The sequence below is a fragment of the Argiope bruennichi genome, chromosome 7 (genome assembly GCF_947563725.1).
Source record: "Argiope bruennichi chromosome 7, qqArgBrue1.1, whole genome shotgun sequence".
In the NCBI taxonomy this organism is placed as follows: domain Eukaryota; kingdom Metazoa; phylum Arthropoda; class Arachnida; order Araneae; family Araneidae; genus Argiope; species Argiope bruennichi.
Window position 1 is genome coordinate 26,451,547 of NC_079157.1, and position 21,921 is coordinate 26,473,467.

Here is a 21,921-nt window from a genome sequence, read left to right on the forward strand (position 1 = left end):
CACGTTGATTTGGAATTGTATCTGCCTGTGGATAGCTGTCTGTTTGTCAGCACTTTTAAAAGCAAAATATAAATTGGATAACTCAAAAACAAATTGATGTAAATAAATGAAATTTAGAATGTAATTTTGAGACAACAGTTGCAATTCTGTGACAAATTTTGGTTTCAATTGGACGGAATAAAGATGTTTCATTATCTACATTCGGTTTTCTGTTGTTTGTGTATTAACCGCATCCCAGCTATCAATCGTCAAAGATTGTACGCCAATAATTATTGCTCACCAATTGAATGCAATTATTATTATACTAGCCGCCTTTGGCGACCAGCCGGTTCGCCAATCTTAATGTTCGTTAAAATTTTAATAATTAAATATTTTATGCAATTCCTACTTTAATAGCTTCTTCATCAAAATATTTTAAAACTTCAAATTTTGATTGTCATATAAATCATTCATAATATTATAAAGGCCTTCAGTTATAACGTAATATGTATCTCTCTCATTTTCTGTTAGCACCCGTAGAATTTATGCTTTAAATGAAAGTGGAAAGAATTAATCTTCAATTAATATAATAATATTTTTTACTGAAACAAAGCATTTTTTTTATAATCTGATTACTGAAAATAGAGTCACTCAGCGTTTAAACTTTATGGGCACTAAAGAATATCTTTTTTAATTTATGTAATATCTCAAGAATTTGCCAACAAAATTTTCTTAGATTCATCATGAGCAGATCGATTCTTTAACAATGTTTCATTTTAAATGCATCAAACACTAAGAAAATAAAACGAATCGTTTAAAATAAACGGTTGAAAACAGGTTAAAAAAAAAACTACTTAAAAAACGATGTACTTAAAACTATAAGCAAATAATATATAACTAACATAAATACATTTTAATTACAAAAGCATACAACGAACCTAAAAATAATTTAAATCCAGTCCGCATCTGTTGATAATAATTGTCAACACAATGCGCATGCGTGAATTTTCAATCCGTAACGCAAATACGTGATTTTTTCTACGCCAGTTGGGGTAACGCTATGCGGATTAGAAATTTTTAATTTCCTTTATTCTGTTTTTTTTTAATTCAAAAGTACTTCAGAATGAATCTGAAAGATCGATTAATTAACAATGTTTAATTTTAAATGCATAAAACATTAAGAAAATAAACAGAACCGATTGAAATAATCCGCCGAAAACTTTTAACCCTAGCCTCATTACTGTTGGGAGAAAAAAAAAACAGAAGCCTTTCTCGTTTGGCGCTGGGGATAATGGAAGATTTTTTTGGCGGGAAAGTTAGTTTTTAATTAATAATTAAAATTCTAATTAAAAATTCGAAAAAAGGAACCCCAGGTGCACATTCCCAACCTCCAAGGTATACATGTACCAAATTTGGTAGCTGTAGGTCAAACGGTCTGGCCTGTAGAGCGCCAACACACACACACATTAAACTTTATTATAAGTATAGATAAACACATTTATCAGAGAGTAAAGGAAACAGTTTCGGAGAGACAAATCTCCCGATATTTTTAATTTAAACGCCTGACTGCATGCACATAAATCGATTAAAATTATAATTAGTACTCATGCAATAAAGGTATGATTTTTTCTTCTTTTTTATTATAAAAATTTAATTTTAGAATTTAATTATTGTTTTTATACTATGTCGTATTATTCTAGTATTCCGTAAAAAGTTTTATATTTGTTTTATCTAGACGAATTTAAATTAGCATTGCATTTCTAACAGTCAAACTTATTTATTAAATTTCAATTACACATTTGTTTAATATACACGCCGTTTTTAACCATCCCTTGAAAGACATATAAAAAGTTCTTTAATGTTCTTAATTATATCTGCATGAATATGGAATTAAAATTATAAATATAACTCGAAAGGAAAGGGACAATTATTCAGATATCCCTTTAAACAGGTTTTTAAATTCTAAATCTACAATTTTAGTCACCAGATACCATATCATGTTTAATTTATTTAAATCATTGCGGTTTTGTGTTTACATGCATGTGCAAATGCTGGCCAACAGCCAATTGACCATACGACAGGATTTGATTCAAAATCTGATTGTAATCTACATTTTAAATATCAAAATTAAGAACCCAAGTTCATTTTTCTGATTGCATTTTTAAATTACTACACTTAAATGTTTGCTGACAGGAAAACGAAACGATCAACTTTTTTATGAATTCTTTTCACAATTTGAATTGGATCTACCATTTAGATGTAAAACTGTGTATTGAATTTCTTTTATCTAAAGAAAGTCGTTACATTTTTTGGTTATGTCCTTTACATGCATACGGAAAATACAGATGGACAGATGGTCCATCTCATGATAGATTTTATTAAAAATTTGATAAAGGTCTATATTATAAATACCAAAACTGTGCACCAAATTCGATCTATCCAAATATTTGTGTTTTGTAGTTATCAAGCTTATTTTCCTTCTGACATACGGGCAGAAAATTTCCTCTGAATGGCTGTCGTTCAAAATTTGATAGAAATTTATGATTTCAGGGCTAAGACGGCGTACCAAATTTCACCTACCCAACTCAAAGCATTCTTGAGTTATGGTGCTCATATCATGTTCAAAGATAGACAGATATAATTTCAGATTACAAAGGGGAATGGTCTTCGAAAAATTTTCTCGCATACGTTTTTCAACAAAAGTCTTATCCTTCCTCCCCCCTCCTTTCTTACCGCATGTGAATCTGTATAAGACCATGAGTTTCTTGCATCGCATAGGAATGTAGCCTTTTTATTAAATCTGCCATGGGAATAAGTATAAATACAATTGTAATAAAAAAAATCACACACCGAAATTCATTAATTTAAGTCAGACTGCGGTGGCCTTGGGGTAATGTCTCGGCTCGTGAGCCGTAGGGCTTGAGGTTCGAGACCTGAATCGTTGTGTAAGGGGGTATGTTGCACAGTAAATCCGTCAGAGCCAAACGTCTTCCCACTGGAGTGGTGTAGAGAGGGCGGTGCCGGGCTCAGGTGTCGTCCTCGTTATCTGACCGCGGTTCAAAATTACGAGGTCCGCACAAAAATAGCCCTAGTATTAATTTAAAACGGGACGTTAATAGAACTAAACTGAAATAATTTAAATCATTGTTTTAATGAGAGGTGTTGTTTTTTTTCATTTATATGCATGCGAATGTATGGATTGACAGGTGTTCACCCTTTAACTGATTTGAATCAAAATTTGACAAGAGTCTACATTTTAGATACTAAACTTGTGTATCAAATTTTGCTCATTTATCTCTCTAGGTTTTTTTTTAGATATCGAATCCTTTTGCACTCGAACAAAAAGACAGGTAGATTCCCTCTGAAAGAATTTTTCAAAATTTGATTTTTAAAAACCCCTACAAAGTTTGTTTGAAGTTCATGTGCCAGATTTCTTCCGTCAAGCTCAATATGTTTTTAAGTTGTTATTGTTACTTACGGCACTTTATAAGCCGGCTGACAGATCTGTGAGCGATTTAAGCCGAGTGAGCTTCTCTTGATTTTTCAGTAGCGCCAACTGCGGCCAAGAGTATGACTTAGCTACTTCATACGTCATATTCGCTTGCACAACCCCTTTTTATAAGGGGTACGCAGATAGAACACAGAAGAGGAACAACCATGCCCGAACCGGGACTGGAACCCGGGACGCCCAGATCACGGGGAAGACTCGCTACCCCATGCCAGGAAGCCGGCACGTTTTTAAGTTATTATGTCTAATGACTGACAGACAGATATAATGACAAAAATTAGTTTTTCGAATTTAGGGAAACCGATTCTGGCTGACTGCAACTTGAGGCTGCTAGCCTTTTATAGTGTCTAGGAGGCGGGCCAAGAAATTTCTGGGCGTACCTCAGTTCCTGTTGGATGAATCGTTAAATTCTCGTAGTTTCCAGCAATATTTATTTTCTCGCCAAATTCGTTGTCAAGTCGCCAAATAGTTGACAAGTTTATCGCCAAGCTCTAAGATTACTGACGCGGCATCCGATCAACACCCACAGGGATGATCGTAAAACGGTCTTTCTTACGATGAAACTATTTGTGCTAGGACGCAACTTTACAGGCTTGTAACAATATCCCAAGAGAAAAGTACTGATAATCTTCAGAAAATGTTGAGCTTATTCTAAAAAAATAAGTCCAAAATCGGTACTTTTCCGTTAGCTGGGCGCAATCAAAAAATCGCCAGATAATATAGAATTCCGCCAAATAGCCGGTTGGTTCACAATTGGCGACATTTGCGCCCAGCTAACGGAAAAGTACCCCAAAATCTATATAGCTGCAATTATAATAATAATAACTTTGAATTTTTACTTATATGGGAATAGAAACGAAATTGATCAACAGGTAGACTTTCGTAAATAGATTTCCTTTAAAAAAATCGATATTTGTTGATTTTTATGGCGATTTTGGCATCATTTTAAATTGCCAAATAAATTCAAACCATCTTGGCGACATATTGGCATTTTATGTATAATGGAGCTTGGCCATCTTGGTGTCATTTAAAAATCGCCAAGTAAACCCGAAGGTCATAAAAATAAACAAGAACCCAAAAAACTACGAATTTGGTGAAGAAAAAACGAATCAAATTCCATATCTTCCATATCTGCAGCTTTTTTCTTTAATTACCGCATTCACAGATCGACAAACGAACAGGCATAATTTTAAACAAGTGGTTTACGAATTCAAGGTGCTTGAAGCTAAAAAAAAATCATCAAAATCTCGAAATCTTTATAATAAAATCCGCTAAGCAAACTGAAAAAAAAAATGCGAACATAAATACATTTATTAATTCTAAATTACAAAAAAGATAAAAAGTAGAAAACACTTTTTTCGGAGAAACATCTGTTTTCGATTCTTTTCTTGAATAAAAAATACGACTTCTTAAAAAAGAGAAGAACAACAACAACAAAAAAAGACTGCAAAATCAGAAGCTTTTTCTAAAACCAGAACTTCCGCTTAATTTAACCGAAAAGGAGGATCGGATTGAAGCAGGGGAGGGAATGATCCATCAACATGATTGTCTCCCCCCTCTCTTTTGAGGGGCGTATCTGAAAAGTTTCATTAGGAGTAGGGAACAAACTGAAAAGTGTCTCGCAAGAATCTGCTCAAACTTTCGTAGATTGAGTTAGAAACTTCAGAACGTTTGCCGCTGGAAATTCTAATTATATTTTGGTCACACCGTCGTGGATTTCAAATTGTCATACGAACGCAGTTTCTTCACGGTGGATTTATTCGGTGGTCGTATTTTTGGGAAAAGAGCCCTTCTGTTGAAAATCAATTATGGTTGACAAATCTGTGGTAAGACACCTATTAATAATTGTTGTTAACTCTTGTAATGTATTCATTCGATGCAATTTTCTCTATAATTAGCATAATAAACTTTATCTCCTGAATATACTATTTGCAAATTATGTATTTTTATTTTTATGACGATTTTCAGATTACGCCAAGAAATGCCAAATTATGTACATAAGGTAATCATATTTTGCTAAATAATCCCATATGAATATATACATAAATGAACAAGTAAATAAGATTCCAATATTTCGCCAAGAAGTTGCATTCTCGGGTTTACTTGGCGATTTTCAGATTATATCAAGACCGCTAAGCTTCTTTATGCGTATGATGCTAATATTTCGCCAAGATAGTTGCATTCGCGAGTTTGCTTGTCTGACTATACCATGATCGCCAAGATAATAGATTTACCTCACGATTTTCAGATTATGCTAAGCTTTATTATAAATAAGAAGCCAGGGTTTTAATAAGATGGTTATATTACTTGGAGATTTTTAGATTATGCCAAAATTTGCAAACTCCATTACATATAAGATGTCAAGATTTACTTGGTTTGGCGACGGTTTGCATTTTTGGCGGTTTATCGCGGGGATTATAATATTAATAAGTGCATGAATTGTGAGATGCAAGATAAAAAATGCAAATTTCTACAAATCATATCGTTGAATTTCCAAATTTAGCACATAATTATTTCTTGAGTACTAGTCATTATCTAAAAAAAGTTTTCAGAATTTTAATCAAATTTTTAATTAAAGATGATTAAAAATTTAAATTTTTTCTTAACGACTTTGGGCCATAGTATTTCACAAAATACTTTTATGCCATTTTAAAATTCAGGAAAATAAGTTTTACTGTGAAACCAATTCTATTTCTGTGTGTAATATTTTTAATATTAGTAAATTTTAAAAGATATTAATCAAATTTTAGAACAATGCCTTTCATTGTTTTCGTTCCTGGAATTTCAGTTATGTGCGTTGCATTGATATAAATACATTTTCAGAGTGCAAGTTGACATGGGCATAAAATTAAAATAAAATTTTAAAAATAAAATAAACATAGTATGTGAATTTAGCATAAAACGTATCATACTCTGTGTTTTGTTCTGGAGGTTTGAATTTATTTTATTATTTATTGCAGTAATTATTTAGTACTGATGAAGTATATGATGGAATTAACCATTAGTCTTAATTTCTTTCGAACATTTTTAGGTAGATCACAATAAATTATTTCAAAATAAGGAATAGTAAAAGGAATGAATAAATAATACATAAAAGAGTTGTACTTGTAAATTAACATTAAAAAATGATCATCTGTAGTTTCACTCTTCGATATTCAGCTCGTAAAAACTTTTCTATTTGATTTTTCGAATAAGTTGGTTCCGTTTATTAGAAAAGATACCGCTTGCGTGACGTAAAAATAACTCCTGCGTTTGCATGCTAAAGAAAGAAAAAATAATTCCGTGTTATGTTTCCCCGCGATGCTGAATTATAAATCGTTTGCTGAATTTTTTATATCAGAAAAAATTCTTAGTGATTTCAAAGCAAAAGCTTCGTTTGGCAGAATTTTCTGTATTTTTTTTATGTGCATCTTTTTTTTTTTTTTTTTTTACTTTCTAGTTTGCAAAGTATGCAAATACACCAGTCGAATTGCACTTTTTCCATAAAAAAAACACGTGTCAGCAATTTTATTTGTTTTAGATATTGAGCTGATTATCCAACATGGATGATGTAGATATTGACATGAAAATTTTACCACTTTTCCTCTTTTATATACTGCGTACTGAAGTAGAATTCCAAAACTTTCGGCCAGATTTTAAAAAGAATGGAAAATGAACTTTTTTAAATTGGTATTTCCTTACTTTCTTGTGCGCGAAGTATTGAGAAAGCAGTGTAATCTTAAAGAATTCGAAGAGATTTTTCGAATCTCTATATTTCAGATCTGAATGAATCTAAAAATACATTTTTTGAAATTGCATCTGTATGTCTGTGAACATGATAATTCAAAGAAACTTTGAGTTAAACAGATGAAATTTGGTATATGGCCTTTCCATCAAATTTGCAAATTTTTATCAGTTTTTAAATGAAATCCATCCAGAGGCAGTGCATCTGTGCAAATTTAAATTAATACGATCACTTCAAAAGGAAGAGAGCTAGGGATAATATTTAGTTCACATATTTAACATCTTAATTATAGATATCTATCAAATTTGTAACCATATCCGTTAGAAGACTGTTCGTCTGTCTATCTTTACTTTCACAAGCATGTAAAAGTAATAAATGCAAAGACTTAAATATATCAAATTTGGTATGTCATTTTGTGACTACAATTGTGCCCTGTGTCAAATTTTGGTTTAATCGTTTGGGAAAAACGCGTTTAAAACACAAATTAGATTTTCTGGTATTATTAGCTTTATGCGTGGGAATAATCATCAAACAAATCTCTAAGGAAAATACGATTCAGTAAAAATGCAAAATTTGTGCCAAAAATCAATATTTTGTAACTATTGTTCTGTATTTTCAAAAGCATGTAAATAAAATAACTCAGAAATGCAGACACTTAAAATATATAAAATTTGGCATGTGATTTTACGACTACAATTGCGTCTTGTATCAAGTTTTGATTTAATCGGTTAAAAAGAACGCATTTGGAACACAAATTCTATTTTCGAGTATTATTAGCTCCATACTAAAGATTAATCGCCAAACAAAATCGCCAAGGATCATACGACTGAGTAAAAATGCAAAATGTGCGCCAAAGATCCATATTTCGTAAATTGTTCGCCAATGCCACGCGACGCATTAGCAAAAGTCCACAATTTTATGCGAGAATTGGGAAATAATACCTTTAATAGAGATTATGCAAGAACTTATAGGTTATATCACTCCTGCTCGTTTAAAATTTACTTCTGATCAAAAGGTAGAAGTAAATTTCAAATGAGCTTTAAACTTAAAAGATGTCATTACGTTCTGTAGTTAACTTTGAAAACTTTTTAATATCTATAACTTCTTGATTTAAATCTTTCTTCCGAGGTTAATAGCTTTATATTTAGACGTGAAAAATTATTGTTAAAACGTCCACATATCTCACCCCTCTATTCTGTAACATCCGGAAACAAATTTAAAGGGCTGATTTGGATTGCCAACTCAAAAACTTAAATCAATATAATTGTCGATGTGCATTTCCCACATATTTTATTATTTTTCATAACAATTCAATTGCACTATAATAGAAAGTATTGAAACAGTCAAGAATCCTTCTACAGCATTGTGATAATTCTCCATGTTTTAGACAAAGCCTCAAAAATACAATTTTTTGGAATTATGTTTTTTAGCTCTCCTCCTGTATGCATTAGAAAATAATAATTCGGAATTGTATTCAGCTAAAGAGATGAAATTTGGTACATAATTGCATCACTAAAATTGCATATTTACATGAAATTTTGAAAATTTAAGGGCAAGAAACTAATGTTAGTTTAAACTCCCACCTCCTCACCATTTTATCTTTTAATATCCGAGCGTAAGCTTAAAAAACTGTTTTGGATGGCTAACCTCAAAAACTTCGGCGAATGAAATTGCTGTGCTGCATTTTTTCCCCTTACATTTTGCTATTTTTCATAACGATTGGACTGGACTCAAACAGAAAGTATTGAAATAGTCAAGAATTCGATCTCCGGGTTTCGATAGAATACATTTCCTGGAATGATGTCGTTTTGTATTCCGTCTGTATTCGTCTGAATATGATATTCGGAATTGTATGCAGCTAAAGAGATGAAATTTAGCGCATGATTTTTTTTTCATAAGAATTGCAAATGTGTATTCAATTTTAAAATTTCTCTCAAAAGACCGTGTTTACTGTCTTTCGATCAATTTATTCTTGAATAAATAAAAGCATCTGTATCTTTTCCCTAAAACCGACTTCCGCAGGGTTAATGTACGCTTTATACTTCCTAATATAATAACAAAAAATGAGTATGCATTTTGAATTTCTTATTTTCCACTAATTTTTCTCAACATTTTGATATACGTCAACGATTTTGGCAACAGAATATCATGCTAAATTTTATTTATTTAATTCGTTGTAATTTTGAATTTATCTCGTTGTCAGTTATAAAAATATATAAACCAACAACTGATCCATTATCTAATAAGTGTATACAATTCTGATGATAAATCTGTATGATAATTTAATATTTATCACCCCTAGCGTGTTTGAATTATCGTGTTCACATGTATCCGGACGGACAGACAATCCTTATACAAATTTCGTTTCAATTTTGAAATATAATCTATAACAATATTTAATAATAATATAATCTATAGTAATAAATATAATAATAATAACAAAATATGAACTATATTTAATACTAGTCGCCTTTGGCGACCAGCCGGTTCGCCAATCTTAATGCTCGTTAAAATTTTAATAATTAAATATTTTATGTAATTCCTACTTTAATAGCTTCTTCATTAAAATATTTTAAAACTTCACATTTCAATTCACTCATAATATTATAAAGACCTTCAGTCATAATGTAATCTGTATCTCTCTAATTTTCTGTTAGCTCCCGTAGAATTTATGCTTTAAATTAAAGTGGAAATGATTAATCTGCAATTAATATAATAATATTTTTTACTGAAACAAAGGTTTTTTTTTTTTGTAATATGATTACTGAAAACAGAGTCAATGAGCATTTAAACCTTATGGGCACTAAAGAATATCTTTCTTAATTTATGTAACATCTCAAGAATTTGTCAACAAAATTTTTCCAGATTCATCATGAGCAGGTCTATTAATTAACAATGTTTCATTTTAAATGCATCAAACACTAAGAAAATAAACAGAATCGTTTAAAATAATCGGTCGAAAACAGGTAAAAAATTACTTAAAAAACGATGAATTTAAACTAACATGAATACAATTTAATTACAAAAGCATACAAAATAGATGTAAACAATCAGAACACAATGCACATGCTTGAATTTTCAACACTAGTTATGGTAACGCAAATGTGTGGATTTTTCTACGCCAGTTGGAGTAACGCTATGTAGATTAGAAATGTTTAATTTCCTTTATTCTGTTTTATTTTAATTCAAAAGTACTTCAGAATGAATCTGAAAGATCGATTCATTAACAATGTTTCATTTTAAATGCATCAAACATTAAGAAAATAAACAGGACCGATTGAAATAATCCGCCGAAAAATGTTAAGCCTAAGCCTCATTAGCGTAAGAAAAAAAATGATGAAGTCTTACTCATTTGGCGATGAGGAAATGAAGATTTTTTTGGCGGGAAAATTAGTTTTTAATTAATAATTAAAATTCTAATTAAAATTTCAAAAAAAGGGATCCCAGGTGCACATTCCCGACCTCCAAGGTATACAAGTACCAAATTTGGTAGCTGTAGCTCAAATGGTCTTTTCTGTAGAGCGCCAACACACACACACACATTGAGCTTTATATAAGGATAGATAGATATAACACGATATTTATAAATCTATAAATATAGTGTACAGACTAATTTACTGAAATAGTATCATTAGTCCAAAATTATATCAACAATCCTTAAACATACCAATAGTCCTTCACATATATAAAGACTAATAACCAAATGTCCTCGCTATAATTCAATGCGTTTTTTGAGCTATCATGTTCATTAACAGAGCAACAGGCAGACTTTGGGAAGTCAATTCTGAAATGGAAGCATTCATCAAAATATTGATATCAAATTTTTCAATGATTACAATACGATGCTATACTTTGTATAGCAGGAAGTTTTAAAAATATAGTACTAGTAGATTGATGTTTTCCAAAAACGATCTATGCCAAATTTTCTCTGTATGACTCGTTTCACATGGCCCAATAATTTTAGCAACTTAACAACCAGATTATGTTGAAATTGTCTTCCACTTCGTTGTATCTGTCATATTACAATGAAATGACTCTCATATCCTAGTATAGTTTCCAACAAGAGAAAAGAAGGTGGTATTTTGCACAAAATATGTTACCACTTTTCTCTCGTGAGCTGTTCCGAAATCTGGAACATTTTATTGTTTTTCTGGTCAACCCATTCATCTAGAGAGTGTATCTCTCCCACAGGAGATAGCGGGGCAACTCTTAGCCGTTGCTATCTGTAACGAGTGTTCGATCCATTAAGATAATTCTTTTTCGAGTCTCACGGGATTCGTTCTACGCATTACATGTCATGGTTTTAGTGGAGTAACCTTGAATGTTTTCTGTGCTAAAGGGCTGTAAAACTCCGATAGACCAATCGATAAATGCTTTTAGAATCTGAAATTCGGATTTTGGAGTCACGTACAAGATTTTCTCTAAAATTCGGCAGTGTTCCATTCACTAATTAAATATAAAATTTTTAGGAAGGCTTTAAAAATTGAGAATCAAATTTTGTCCTTTCAGAAAAATTAGACCCTGTATTAGTGATTTTCGCCATCGTTTCATAATTAATTTACAATTGGTGAACTAAGTAGAGTATTTTTCCAGAATTTGCGCTACACAAATCAATGTACAATAGCTCAAAAAATTGAGAGTACACCTTACTTTTACTTGATAAATCCGACTTTCAATATAAATAACACATTACCGAGAAGTGCAAACATGTTTTTATTTTTACACATAACAAATGGTTTAATTTAGAGTAAAAATAAAGAAGAATTAACGAAAAAATTTTTAATTGAAAAGTTTTAGAAGCATTTTAAATAAACATACGCAGATTTTTGCCTCAAAAAATTGGGAATACACCAATGAAATTTTTGCAATATCACGCATAGAAACAAAGTGTCACTATTAAATTGCATGTCTTTTGGCTCTTATATTGGCCTTTAAAAGTCATGGTACCGATTTGACCCATTTTTGGTGGTATCTGAAAATAGTTTACCCCATTCTTCTTGCACCACTTGTTTTAAATGGGTTCTGTTTCTAATTTTGTATTTTTGAACCAATTTTTCGAGTATGGCCCACGAATATTCAATGGCATTGATGTCGGGGTATTGTGGTGGTGTGTGTAACTGCTATTTACAATGAAAAAGACACCCTATTTTGAAGTTACGTTTATTCTGTTTGGGGTCGTTGTCCTACTGGAAAATGAAATTTCCATCTAAACCCAAATTTTTAGCATTTTCCTTTAGATTCCTTCGAAGTATATCCAAGTAAACCATATCATTTATAAGGCCATCTATAAAAATAAAATTTCCTACCCCGGATGAAGCCATGTAACCTCAAATCATGACGAAGTCACCATCATGTTTAACTGTAGGACTTAAATTTTTTGGATCCAAAGCAGTATTAGGCTTTCTCCATACAGTAAGATGATTGTCACTGCCAAAAAATGTTGAATTTTATTTCATAACTAAATATAGTTTTCTTCCAAAGGTTATTGGTCCTCAATTGATGAGTTTTTGCAAACTTCAAATGCTTTTTCTGAATTTGCAAGCTGATGAACGGTTTCTCTCTAGCAATGCGACTTTTCTATCCAGCTTGTTTAATGGCATTTAGCACAGTTTCAGCACTTGCACTTCTGCCCATGATTTTAAAAGTTTCTTCAACAAGTTGGATGAACCATATGGTAGCAGCAATCTAAAGGAAAGTGTTAAAAATTTGGGTTTAGATGGAAATTCCATTTTCCAGCAGGACAACGACTCCAAACAGAATGCACGTAACGTCAAAATATGGTGTCTTTTTCGTTGTAAACAACAGTTACACACAGTTACAACAGTTCACCACCACAGTACCCCGACATCAATGCCATTGAATATTCTTGGTCCATATTCGAAAAAGTGGTTCAAAAACACAAAATTGGAAACAAAACCCATTTAAAACAAGTGGTGCAAGAAGAATGGGGTAAAATATCCTCATATACCCCCAAAAAGTGGTCGAATCGGTACCATGACGTTTAAAGGCCATTATAAGAGCCAAACGACATGCAACTTAATAGTGACACTTTGTTTCTATGCGTGATATTGCAAAAATTTCATTGGTGTACTCTCAATTTTTTGAGGCAAAATTCTGCGTATGTTTATTTAAAATGCTTCTGAAACTTTTCAATTTAAAAATTTTTCGTTGATTTTTCTTTATTTTTACTCTAAATTAAACCATTTGTTATGTGTAAAAATAAAACCATGTTTGCACTTCCCGGTAATGTGTTATTCATATTGAAAATTGCATTTATCAAGTAAAAGTAAGGTGTACTCTCAATTTTTTGAGCCACTGTAACTTGTGTAATCAATCGCGCTTTGTGTTAGTTATTCTTTAATTAGTATTATAGTGAATTCAATGCTGGTGAATTAAGTAGAGGCACATTTCAGGATATTTTAAAATTAACAAATCACATTCACTCTTTCAGAGAAATAAAACTCAGTATTAGTGATTCTCTCCTTAGAATCATAGTGAATTCACTGTTGTCGTCCTAAGTAAAGTACTTTTGTGATTCACAAATCAAATTTACATTTCCAAACAAATCAAACTCTGTACTAGTAATTCTCTACCTAGTATGATAGTGAATTCACCACTTTCGAAGTAAATACACTAGATTTTAGGAGACATTGTGATTTACAAATCAAATGAGTTTTGTCACACAAATTATGCCATAGATTCTCCGATAATCAAACATCGAAACGGCAAACTGCGGAGCTATGGATAGATTTTAATTGATCGAAAATTGAAAAATTAATTATAGAAGTCAAAAGATGAAGAATTACACTCTAGTCAATCAGATTTATATAATTTATCTCAATTCCTACAATTAAAAAAAACGAAAGTTTTCTGTTTTCTTTTTGGTGCTTTACATGCTAAATAAAACATCAGGATTTAGAGGTATCAGTTCTGCCTCAGATATACCTAGCTATGTTTTTTAATTAATTAAAAATTAAACAAATTGTTGGATGATTTTTAATGATAACTGCTGAAAATTTAATAATTAAAAAAATTTATTTTTAAATCATCTAAAATATAAAAATGTATTTTTTTTATGATACCAATTTACGTCCTACAATTTTCCCCCAATTTTAACAGTTTTTAAAAAATAAATTCGTACAATATTTTCTAAAATACTTTTAATTGAGGTAATTCTATTTAAAAAAATTTCAAACAGAATAACCTCAAATATTTAATTTTTTTTTCCGTTTTAGATGATGAAATAATGAAGTTTCTGAATATTTTTTATGGGCTTTGGATTTTTATTTTCATTATGAATTTTTATTTTCTTTTTGCTTTCCTTATTTTTCATTTATTGCAAAAACTTTTAATGTGGGGGGGGGGGGGGGGTAGTTCTCGTCTTTCTAATAGCATAATAAGGATGTGCAATTCTATTCCTTCACACCGGACAATGATGGGACGTTCCTCTTACGGGTGAATTTGTTTCGTGGTTGGGGATGGTCATTACCACTCAACCATAATTCACACCTCATTGTTGTCCAACGTCGGTCATTCAGTTTAATCCATATACCTTTAGAAAAAGCGATCCGATTATTATTATTTATTTCTTTTGCCTATATTATATATTTTTATAAATTTATTTAAAAACTAACAAGCTACTGGAGCGAAGAATTTCAAATGCTATTAAAAGATAGTTGCTCTATGGCGAGGGGAAAAATCACCAATGGTAAAATTATCTTTCGTGCCTTATGTAATTCCCACAAAAGATATTTTGAAATTAATCTTAATATTAAGGAAGGCATACAACTTAACCGAATCTGGTATAAAAACATATTTCCAATAATTTTAAGTAAAAAAAGAAATGATCATTGGTCCTTTCTAAAAATCTATAATGTAGATTTCTTTTATTACCTGTCAAGAAACTTATTTTCACAAATATTTATTCAAATAGAATTTGGAAGTAAAGAAATTAAACTAATAACTCCTCACTATTAACTAGGTAAAATGTTTAAACATCTGATTCATTCCCAGAACGGGCCGTGGTGGCATGATGGTAAGGTCTCGGCTTCTGAGCCGTAGGGTCTCAGGTTAGAGACCCCATCCCGCCGAAGAACCGCCGTGTAATGGGGTATGTTGCACGATAAATCAGTCAGGGCCAAACGTCCTCCCGCTGGTGTGGTGTGGAGAGGGGGCTGTCAGCTCAGGTGTCGTCCTCGTCATCTGACCGCAGTTCAAAATAACTAGGTCAGTCCCAAAATAGCCCTAGTGTTGCTTTAAACGGGACGTTAATATAACTAAACTAAATCATTCCCAGAACAAAGTCTATTCTAAACTTTTCGCAGAAGAAAAATCTCTTCATATTCAACGTTTATATGCTCTTGATGCACGAACTAATATTCTGTTTATGTTAAGGCTGTATTTTGTATCTATTATGGCAATTATCGAAAATATTCTTGAATCGTCAAAGCCACAATTTATCCATTGTGGCCATTATCATTTGCATTTTAGTTAACAATTTATGCGTGATCCAAAAGTACAAAATTGGCTCAAGATTTGCTGTGCCTAGTAATCAAATAATCATACAAAAATGAGCTTTAATTAATGCCGGAGTTCTTTTTTTAAATATTAAAGTTGCAAATTCACAATTTTAATAATACATTTGTAGAATAAGATTAACGTTGTTATCGTTCAACAAGTCATTCGAACACTTCAGTGCGAAATCATTCGATTCCATAAAATATAGTAATAGATACTGTGAAGTAAACTGGAAAATTTAACTGTTGGTTGAATTGTATCTCAAAGCTTCTTCGCCTTTTATTCATTTTATTTATGAATCAATTGATTTTGACATAATGAATGAAAATTCTGTTTTGAAAATCAGCGAAATTGGTGAGCATAATGTGAGGTTTTTGTCGAAAAATAAACCGTTTGTTGAAAACAAACAACGATTTAAAAAACGTTATAAATTGCTGGTATCATTATAAAGTTGTGGTTATTTTCGTTAAAAAAGTACTAACCATTCGTTTAATATAAATAAAGGTTTAAAAAATCACTATAAATTACTAGTATCATTAAAAAGTTTGGTTATTTTTGAAAAATTAAATTAATATAAATGTTTGATACAAAATGGATGATGTGAATAAATTCTAAAATAAATAATAGGTTGAATATAAATAATCGATGAAAAAGTCGTTATAACTTGCTGACGTCATTATATATTTTGGTTATTTTTTGGAACAAAAATGAACAGTTTGTTAATATAAACAACGATTAAAAACCATTAATTGTTGTTTATATTAAAAAATACTGACATTATTTTTAAAATTTCAATTATTTTCGAAAGACTGATATTAACCATTTATTTACTATAAATAAAGGTTTAAAAAATCAGTATAAATTACTGGTATCGTTATAAATTTTGGTTATTTTTGAAAAATTAATATAAATATAATTGTTTATACAACACGAATGATGAGAATAAGTTTTAAAATGAATAATATGTTGAATATAAATAATCGTTGAAAAAACTGTTATAACTTGCTGATGTCATTATATATTTTGATTATTTTTTGGAACAAAAATGAACAGTTTGTTAATATAAACAACGATTGAAAACCGTTAAAAATTGCTGACATTATTTTAAAAATTTCAATTATTTTCGAAAGACAGTTATTATCCATTTGTTGAATAGAAACAAAGGTAAAAAAATATAAATTGTTGATAAATTTTAAACTCTTATTATTTTTTGAAAAAACTAAATTTAATCATTTGTTGAATACAAATTATTATTGAAAAAATCGTTAAAAATTTGAATCAACATAGTTCATGGAGCTAATTTTCCAAACTATTTTTTTCAAATAGTTTCCCCATTTTTTTCCACCAAACGATGTTTTTTATATTTGTAAAAATTTCTTATTTTCCTCTGATTATTAGAAAACTTAAATGGTTTAAAAAAAATCTTTTTCAAAAAGATTTAAGATTTTTCTCTAAACAGAAAAAAAAATTGTAACAATATTGCAAACGATTTTTTCCTGCAGAAAAAAACTATTATTTTTATCTGTATGAAACCTTTCTTACACCTGAATTTTGATATGTTTGAAACCCTGTTGTGTGAGAACTAAACATACTTAATAAATTATTTTAATGTCATCACATCCTTGATTATGTGATATTATCGTGATTATGTGATATTGATTATGTGATTAGCTTTCAACGTAAAAAAAATTAACCAATTCAGTATTTGATAAAACAATGAAAACGGTTGAATTTCAGACCTACAATGAAATCTGTTGTTGGAAATTTAAAAAAAAATTGCCGAAATTCAGAAAATGTTACACGACTATCAAATTCGTATCATTAGAAAGAGAATCATTTTTTCTTTAATTTTAAGATGACCTAAATATAATTTTTGAGCTGTTTTTGGAAGTTATGACGGGAAGGCGCCAAAATTCCGCTCAGTTATAATTATTATTTTATTTATTGAAATTACTTTGAGGTATTATTTATTAAAACTATTAAATATAAAAAATAGCTCTGTACTGACATTTTCATCCTGAACATTGATATTTTTTCGTTTCTTCTTGATATGCAAGTTTTAAAAATAATTTTTTAATTCAGTTTTTTTAAGGATGAATTCAGTTTTCATTGCGATTCCGTCATAATCAAATTAGTGAATTCGTACTGTAATAAATTTCAATTATAGAAATAATTACAGATCTTCAGTTTTTGGTAGTTATTGCATATTTATTATATATCTCCCTATGTTTACCACAGGCAAGTCGTAACTCTATTTTATTCATTTCAAATTATTTATTTTTCTAATATATTTTAATTAAAATAAGTTACAAGAATTGAAAAAAAGAAAAGAAAATTTAATTTTCGTACGTAATATTGTATTATTGTAGGCTAGCCGCCTTTGGAGCCCAGTTGGTTCGCCTAGAATATTAATCATGTTTAATTTCAGTTTAATTTTTTATGCATAAGTTGATGATCCGAATTCCCTTGATAAAGTATTTTGTAGATTTGAATTGTGACATATTTTAAAGCTTTGCAATTTTAACAATCTTATAATTGTCTTGTTTATTTTGGAAATTATTCTTTCTAGAGATGTCGGGATCCACAACATGCTGTCTTTAAGCGTTTGTGTAATTTATTTCAAATTGCATATTGTCTTTTGCTGTAATCTAAATTCCATTTCTTGTTCTTCAAATAATTATCCGAATCTTTCTGCCTTAGTTTCCAACAATGAAAAATAATCGCACAACTAAATAATAACGGTTGATAAAAACTAAATGGCTTGAATTTCATTGCAACAATAAATTTATTATACAAAATTATACAAAAATATATTGGGTATATAGAAAATAATAATTTTTATTGAATTGAGAAAAATTAAAAAAAAGATGTCGATAAGCCGCTAAAGGAAAAAGTGCCCCAATTTTTTTTATATTGGTTTGGTTTGGTTTGGTTTTGTGTGTTGTATTGGCGCAAGAGCCATATTTGGCTATACTGCGCCAATCAAATGGTATTTTTATATTGGAGATTTTATTTTTTTTAAAAAAATTTACTAATGATACTTCTTTTTCTTCCAAATGGTTAAATTATCTGTTTAGTAGTATAAAAATTACTTCAAATTAAATAAAATATAATAATATTTGCTAATACATTGGTCACTAAGCAGATTATTTCAATTCTACTACACGCATCATGTGCTTTACGATTCCTGCAACTGTAACTAAGGCTGACAGAACATTCTCGAAATTTCGATTAATAATTAACGAAGTAGGATGGGACAGGATATGCTCGTTAATTTAACTTTGCTCTCATTTGAGAATAAAGCCCAAAAATTGTTTGATAAAATAATTAATAAATTATCCTTTTTTACAATTTTAAAAATAGACAATTTTATAAACCAAGTTTTAAAATAAGGAATATTGAATAATTTTCTAGCAAACATTTTTCTTGATTGTCTTGCATATGGTTCCTATCACGGTCTTTCAACAGAAATAATATTCATTTTTTTTTTTTTACTCAATAGAATCAAAAAGAATTTCATAGTAAAAAAAAGCATAAAAGAAACATTTATCAAAAATATTTATATTCAATTTAAATGTATAAAGTCACTGCAATTATTTAGAAAATGAATAACCATAAGGAAAAAAAGAATTACTGTTAAAAAGAGAATAAAGAAGGCTCCCTATTATCATGTATTAGATCAAGACCATGATTTGAAAATTCGTATTATGAAGGCTGTCAACTCCATGTAAATAATTTCTTTACTTAGAAGTACGCGAAAATATTGAAGAGATTTTTGTAAATCATAAAAATCGTCTATTCTGTTCGAATAATATTATAGGGTAATATACGAAAATATCTAGAAAAATACTCTGTATTATAAAAATTTACTTTGTGCAAGTAATATCATATTTTGAGCGTATAAAAAGGTAGGCTCTGTATTAAATAGGTATTCTATTCCATTCAAGTAAAATGTTTACATGGGAATATGCGAAAATATACTGTTCATTTTCGGATTCGGAAACCTTCCATGCTTTTGAGCAGGCATAAGGGCGCGTTTATTCGGTCAATAAAGAGGGTGAGAGGAAAGATGAAAAGAGGAAATTTTTACATTTAGCAATAGGGTGAACTCGGATTATCAGCGGAATTAAGAGGCATAATAACTGCAAGTCACCTCTTAGCGAAGTACAAGCGTCAAAAAGACCTAGCTTCAGGATCGTGAAATGAACAGTAGCGAAGAATACTTTGTATCATAAAGATCTATTTTATGCAAAGACCAATTTTAAATGGGAGTAGGCGAAAATATCTAAGAGAATGATTTGTATTATAAAAAATTTTATGTTTTATTTAAGAAATATCACTACATGGATATGAAAGACAATATAGATGGAATATTCGGTATTATAAAAATCTACGACTGTGTGCAAGTAATATTATATAATGATATAAATTCTCCTTAACAAAATAAAGGATACTACTTGTCTATTGCTAAGGATCTCTGTATTATAAAGATCTATAATTAAGTAATATTCATATACGAAAAAGTACAAAAATACCGAGGGAAATACTCTGTATTATAAAGAGCTAGTCTAAGAAAGAAAAATACCGAGCAAGATATTCTGTATTATAAAGATCGAATCTAAGGAAGAAATATACAGAGAAAAATATTCTTCTGAACTATAAAAAGCTAATCTAAGGTAGTAATATCCTTATATGGAAATATACAAAAATATCGAGGAAAATATTCTGAATCATAAAAATCGTCTACTCTATGCAAGTAATATTAGCAATAGACAAGAATACTATTTGTCTATTTCTAAGGAGAAAGGTCTGTTTATATTACAAAGATCTTCTCTAAGGAAGTAGTATCCTTATATGGAAATATATAAAAAATACTGAGGAAAATACTCTGTATTAAAAAGGAAGGATATATAATACAAAGGATTATATATCCTTCTGACGAAAATACTCTGTACCAAAAATACTATGTGTTATAAGGATTTTCTTCCTTAGAATCTTCTCTAAGGAAGAAAAATGCCGAGGGAAATACTCTACATTATAAAGATCTAGTGTAAAGAAATAATATCCTTTTATGGGAATATACGAAAATATCGAGGAGAATATTTTGTATTTTAAAGATCTTCTATCCCATTCAAGTAATATTGTAATATGAGAGTTAAGAAAATGAAGAGAATGCTCTTTATTATAAAGGTCTACTCTATGCCCAGATCAACCTTACAATGAAAATACGAAAATATCAAGGAGAACACTTTGTATTAAAACGATCATTTATTCTAAGCAATATCTCTAGATGAGTGCATGCGAAAAGATCGACGGAATGTTCTGTATTATAAAGACCTTCTATTCTATGCAAGTGATATCGTAATATGAGAATCAAGAAAATGAAGCGTTACTTTATGCGAGTAATATCGTTATGTGGGATGTTACTTCCCCATTCACTCCATTACGTGTCCATTAATGAAGGGACTGGTGTGTAATATAAGGATCTTCTCTAAGGAAATGATATCTTTATATTGGAACATACGAAAATATCAAAGAAAATGCTCTGTATTATAAATATAATCTACTGTATACAAGGAATATTCCTATATGGTATACGAAGATATTGAGAAGAATGCTCGCTTTTTTCTGATTTTTTTCAATAATTTTAGTGCCTTCCGAACTCACCTGGCAGTGGGAGGAGGTCGCAGCCGGCCTTATAGCTGACTTGGTGTTTACAGTCGTCGAGGCCGAAGGAGTTGAAGTAGTAGCAGTCGGAACGGTGGTTGAACTTGCCGCGAGTTTCGTGTGCTGTGGCAGTACTACTGTCATAACGCTCAACATCGAAGAAGCTGGTGGGAGCTGGTTACATCGAGACAACCATTTGCTCGTGGAAAGATCCCCAGTTGGGGCTGATATTTCTTGTCCTATAGGGCACGAATTCCAAGTGAGAATTTCCTTGGGGAGGATCGTGTGTGGTGCGACCACTCTGTAAGACCCGTGCCCAAACACTGCGCGCCACTCAAAAGAGGAAGCAGCGATTCTGCCAAAATAATCGATAGCGCCTAGTGTGGGGGTTGGCGCTTTTGCCGCTCACTTTGTGACTGCGATTTCAGCAAACTCCCGGCATCGTCCTGCTGCGGTTATTGGGTGCGAATCATCTGTTACTACATGCAAAGTTATAATTAGGTTCAAAATTTTATATTATGGGATC

General features: G+C 30.6%; 1 protein-coding gene across 1 annotated transcript in view; it reads right to left on the bottom strand.

The window, feature by feature from the left end:
- The window catches only part of LOC129975680 (uncharacterized), a 182,104-nt gene extending 160,400 nt beyond the window's left edge, over positions 1 to 21,704 (bottom strand). Inside the window, exon 1 of the mRNA XM_056088806.1 lies at positions 21,396 to 21,704. Within this exon, the coding sequence (XP_055944781.1) occupies positions 21,396 to 21,551 (156 nt within the window). The 5' untranslated portion in view covers positions 21,552 to 21,704. The remainder of the gene's footprint in view (positions 1 to 21,395) is intronic.
- Positions 21,705 to 21,921: the final 217 nt, after the last annotated feature.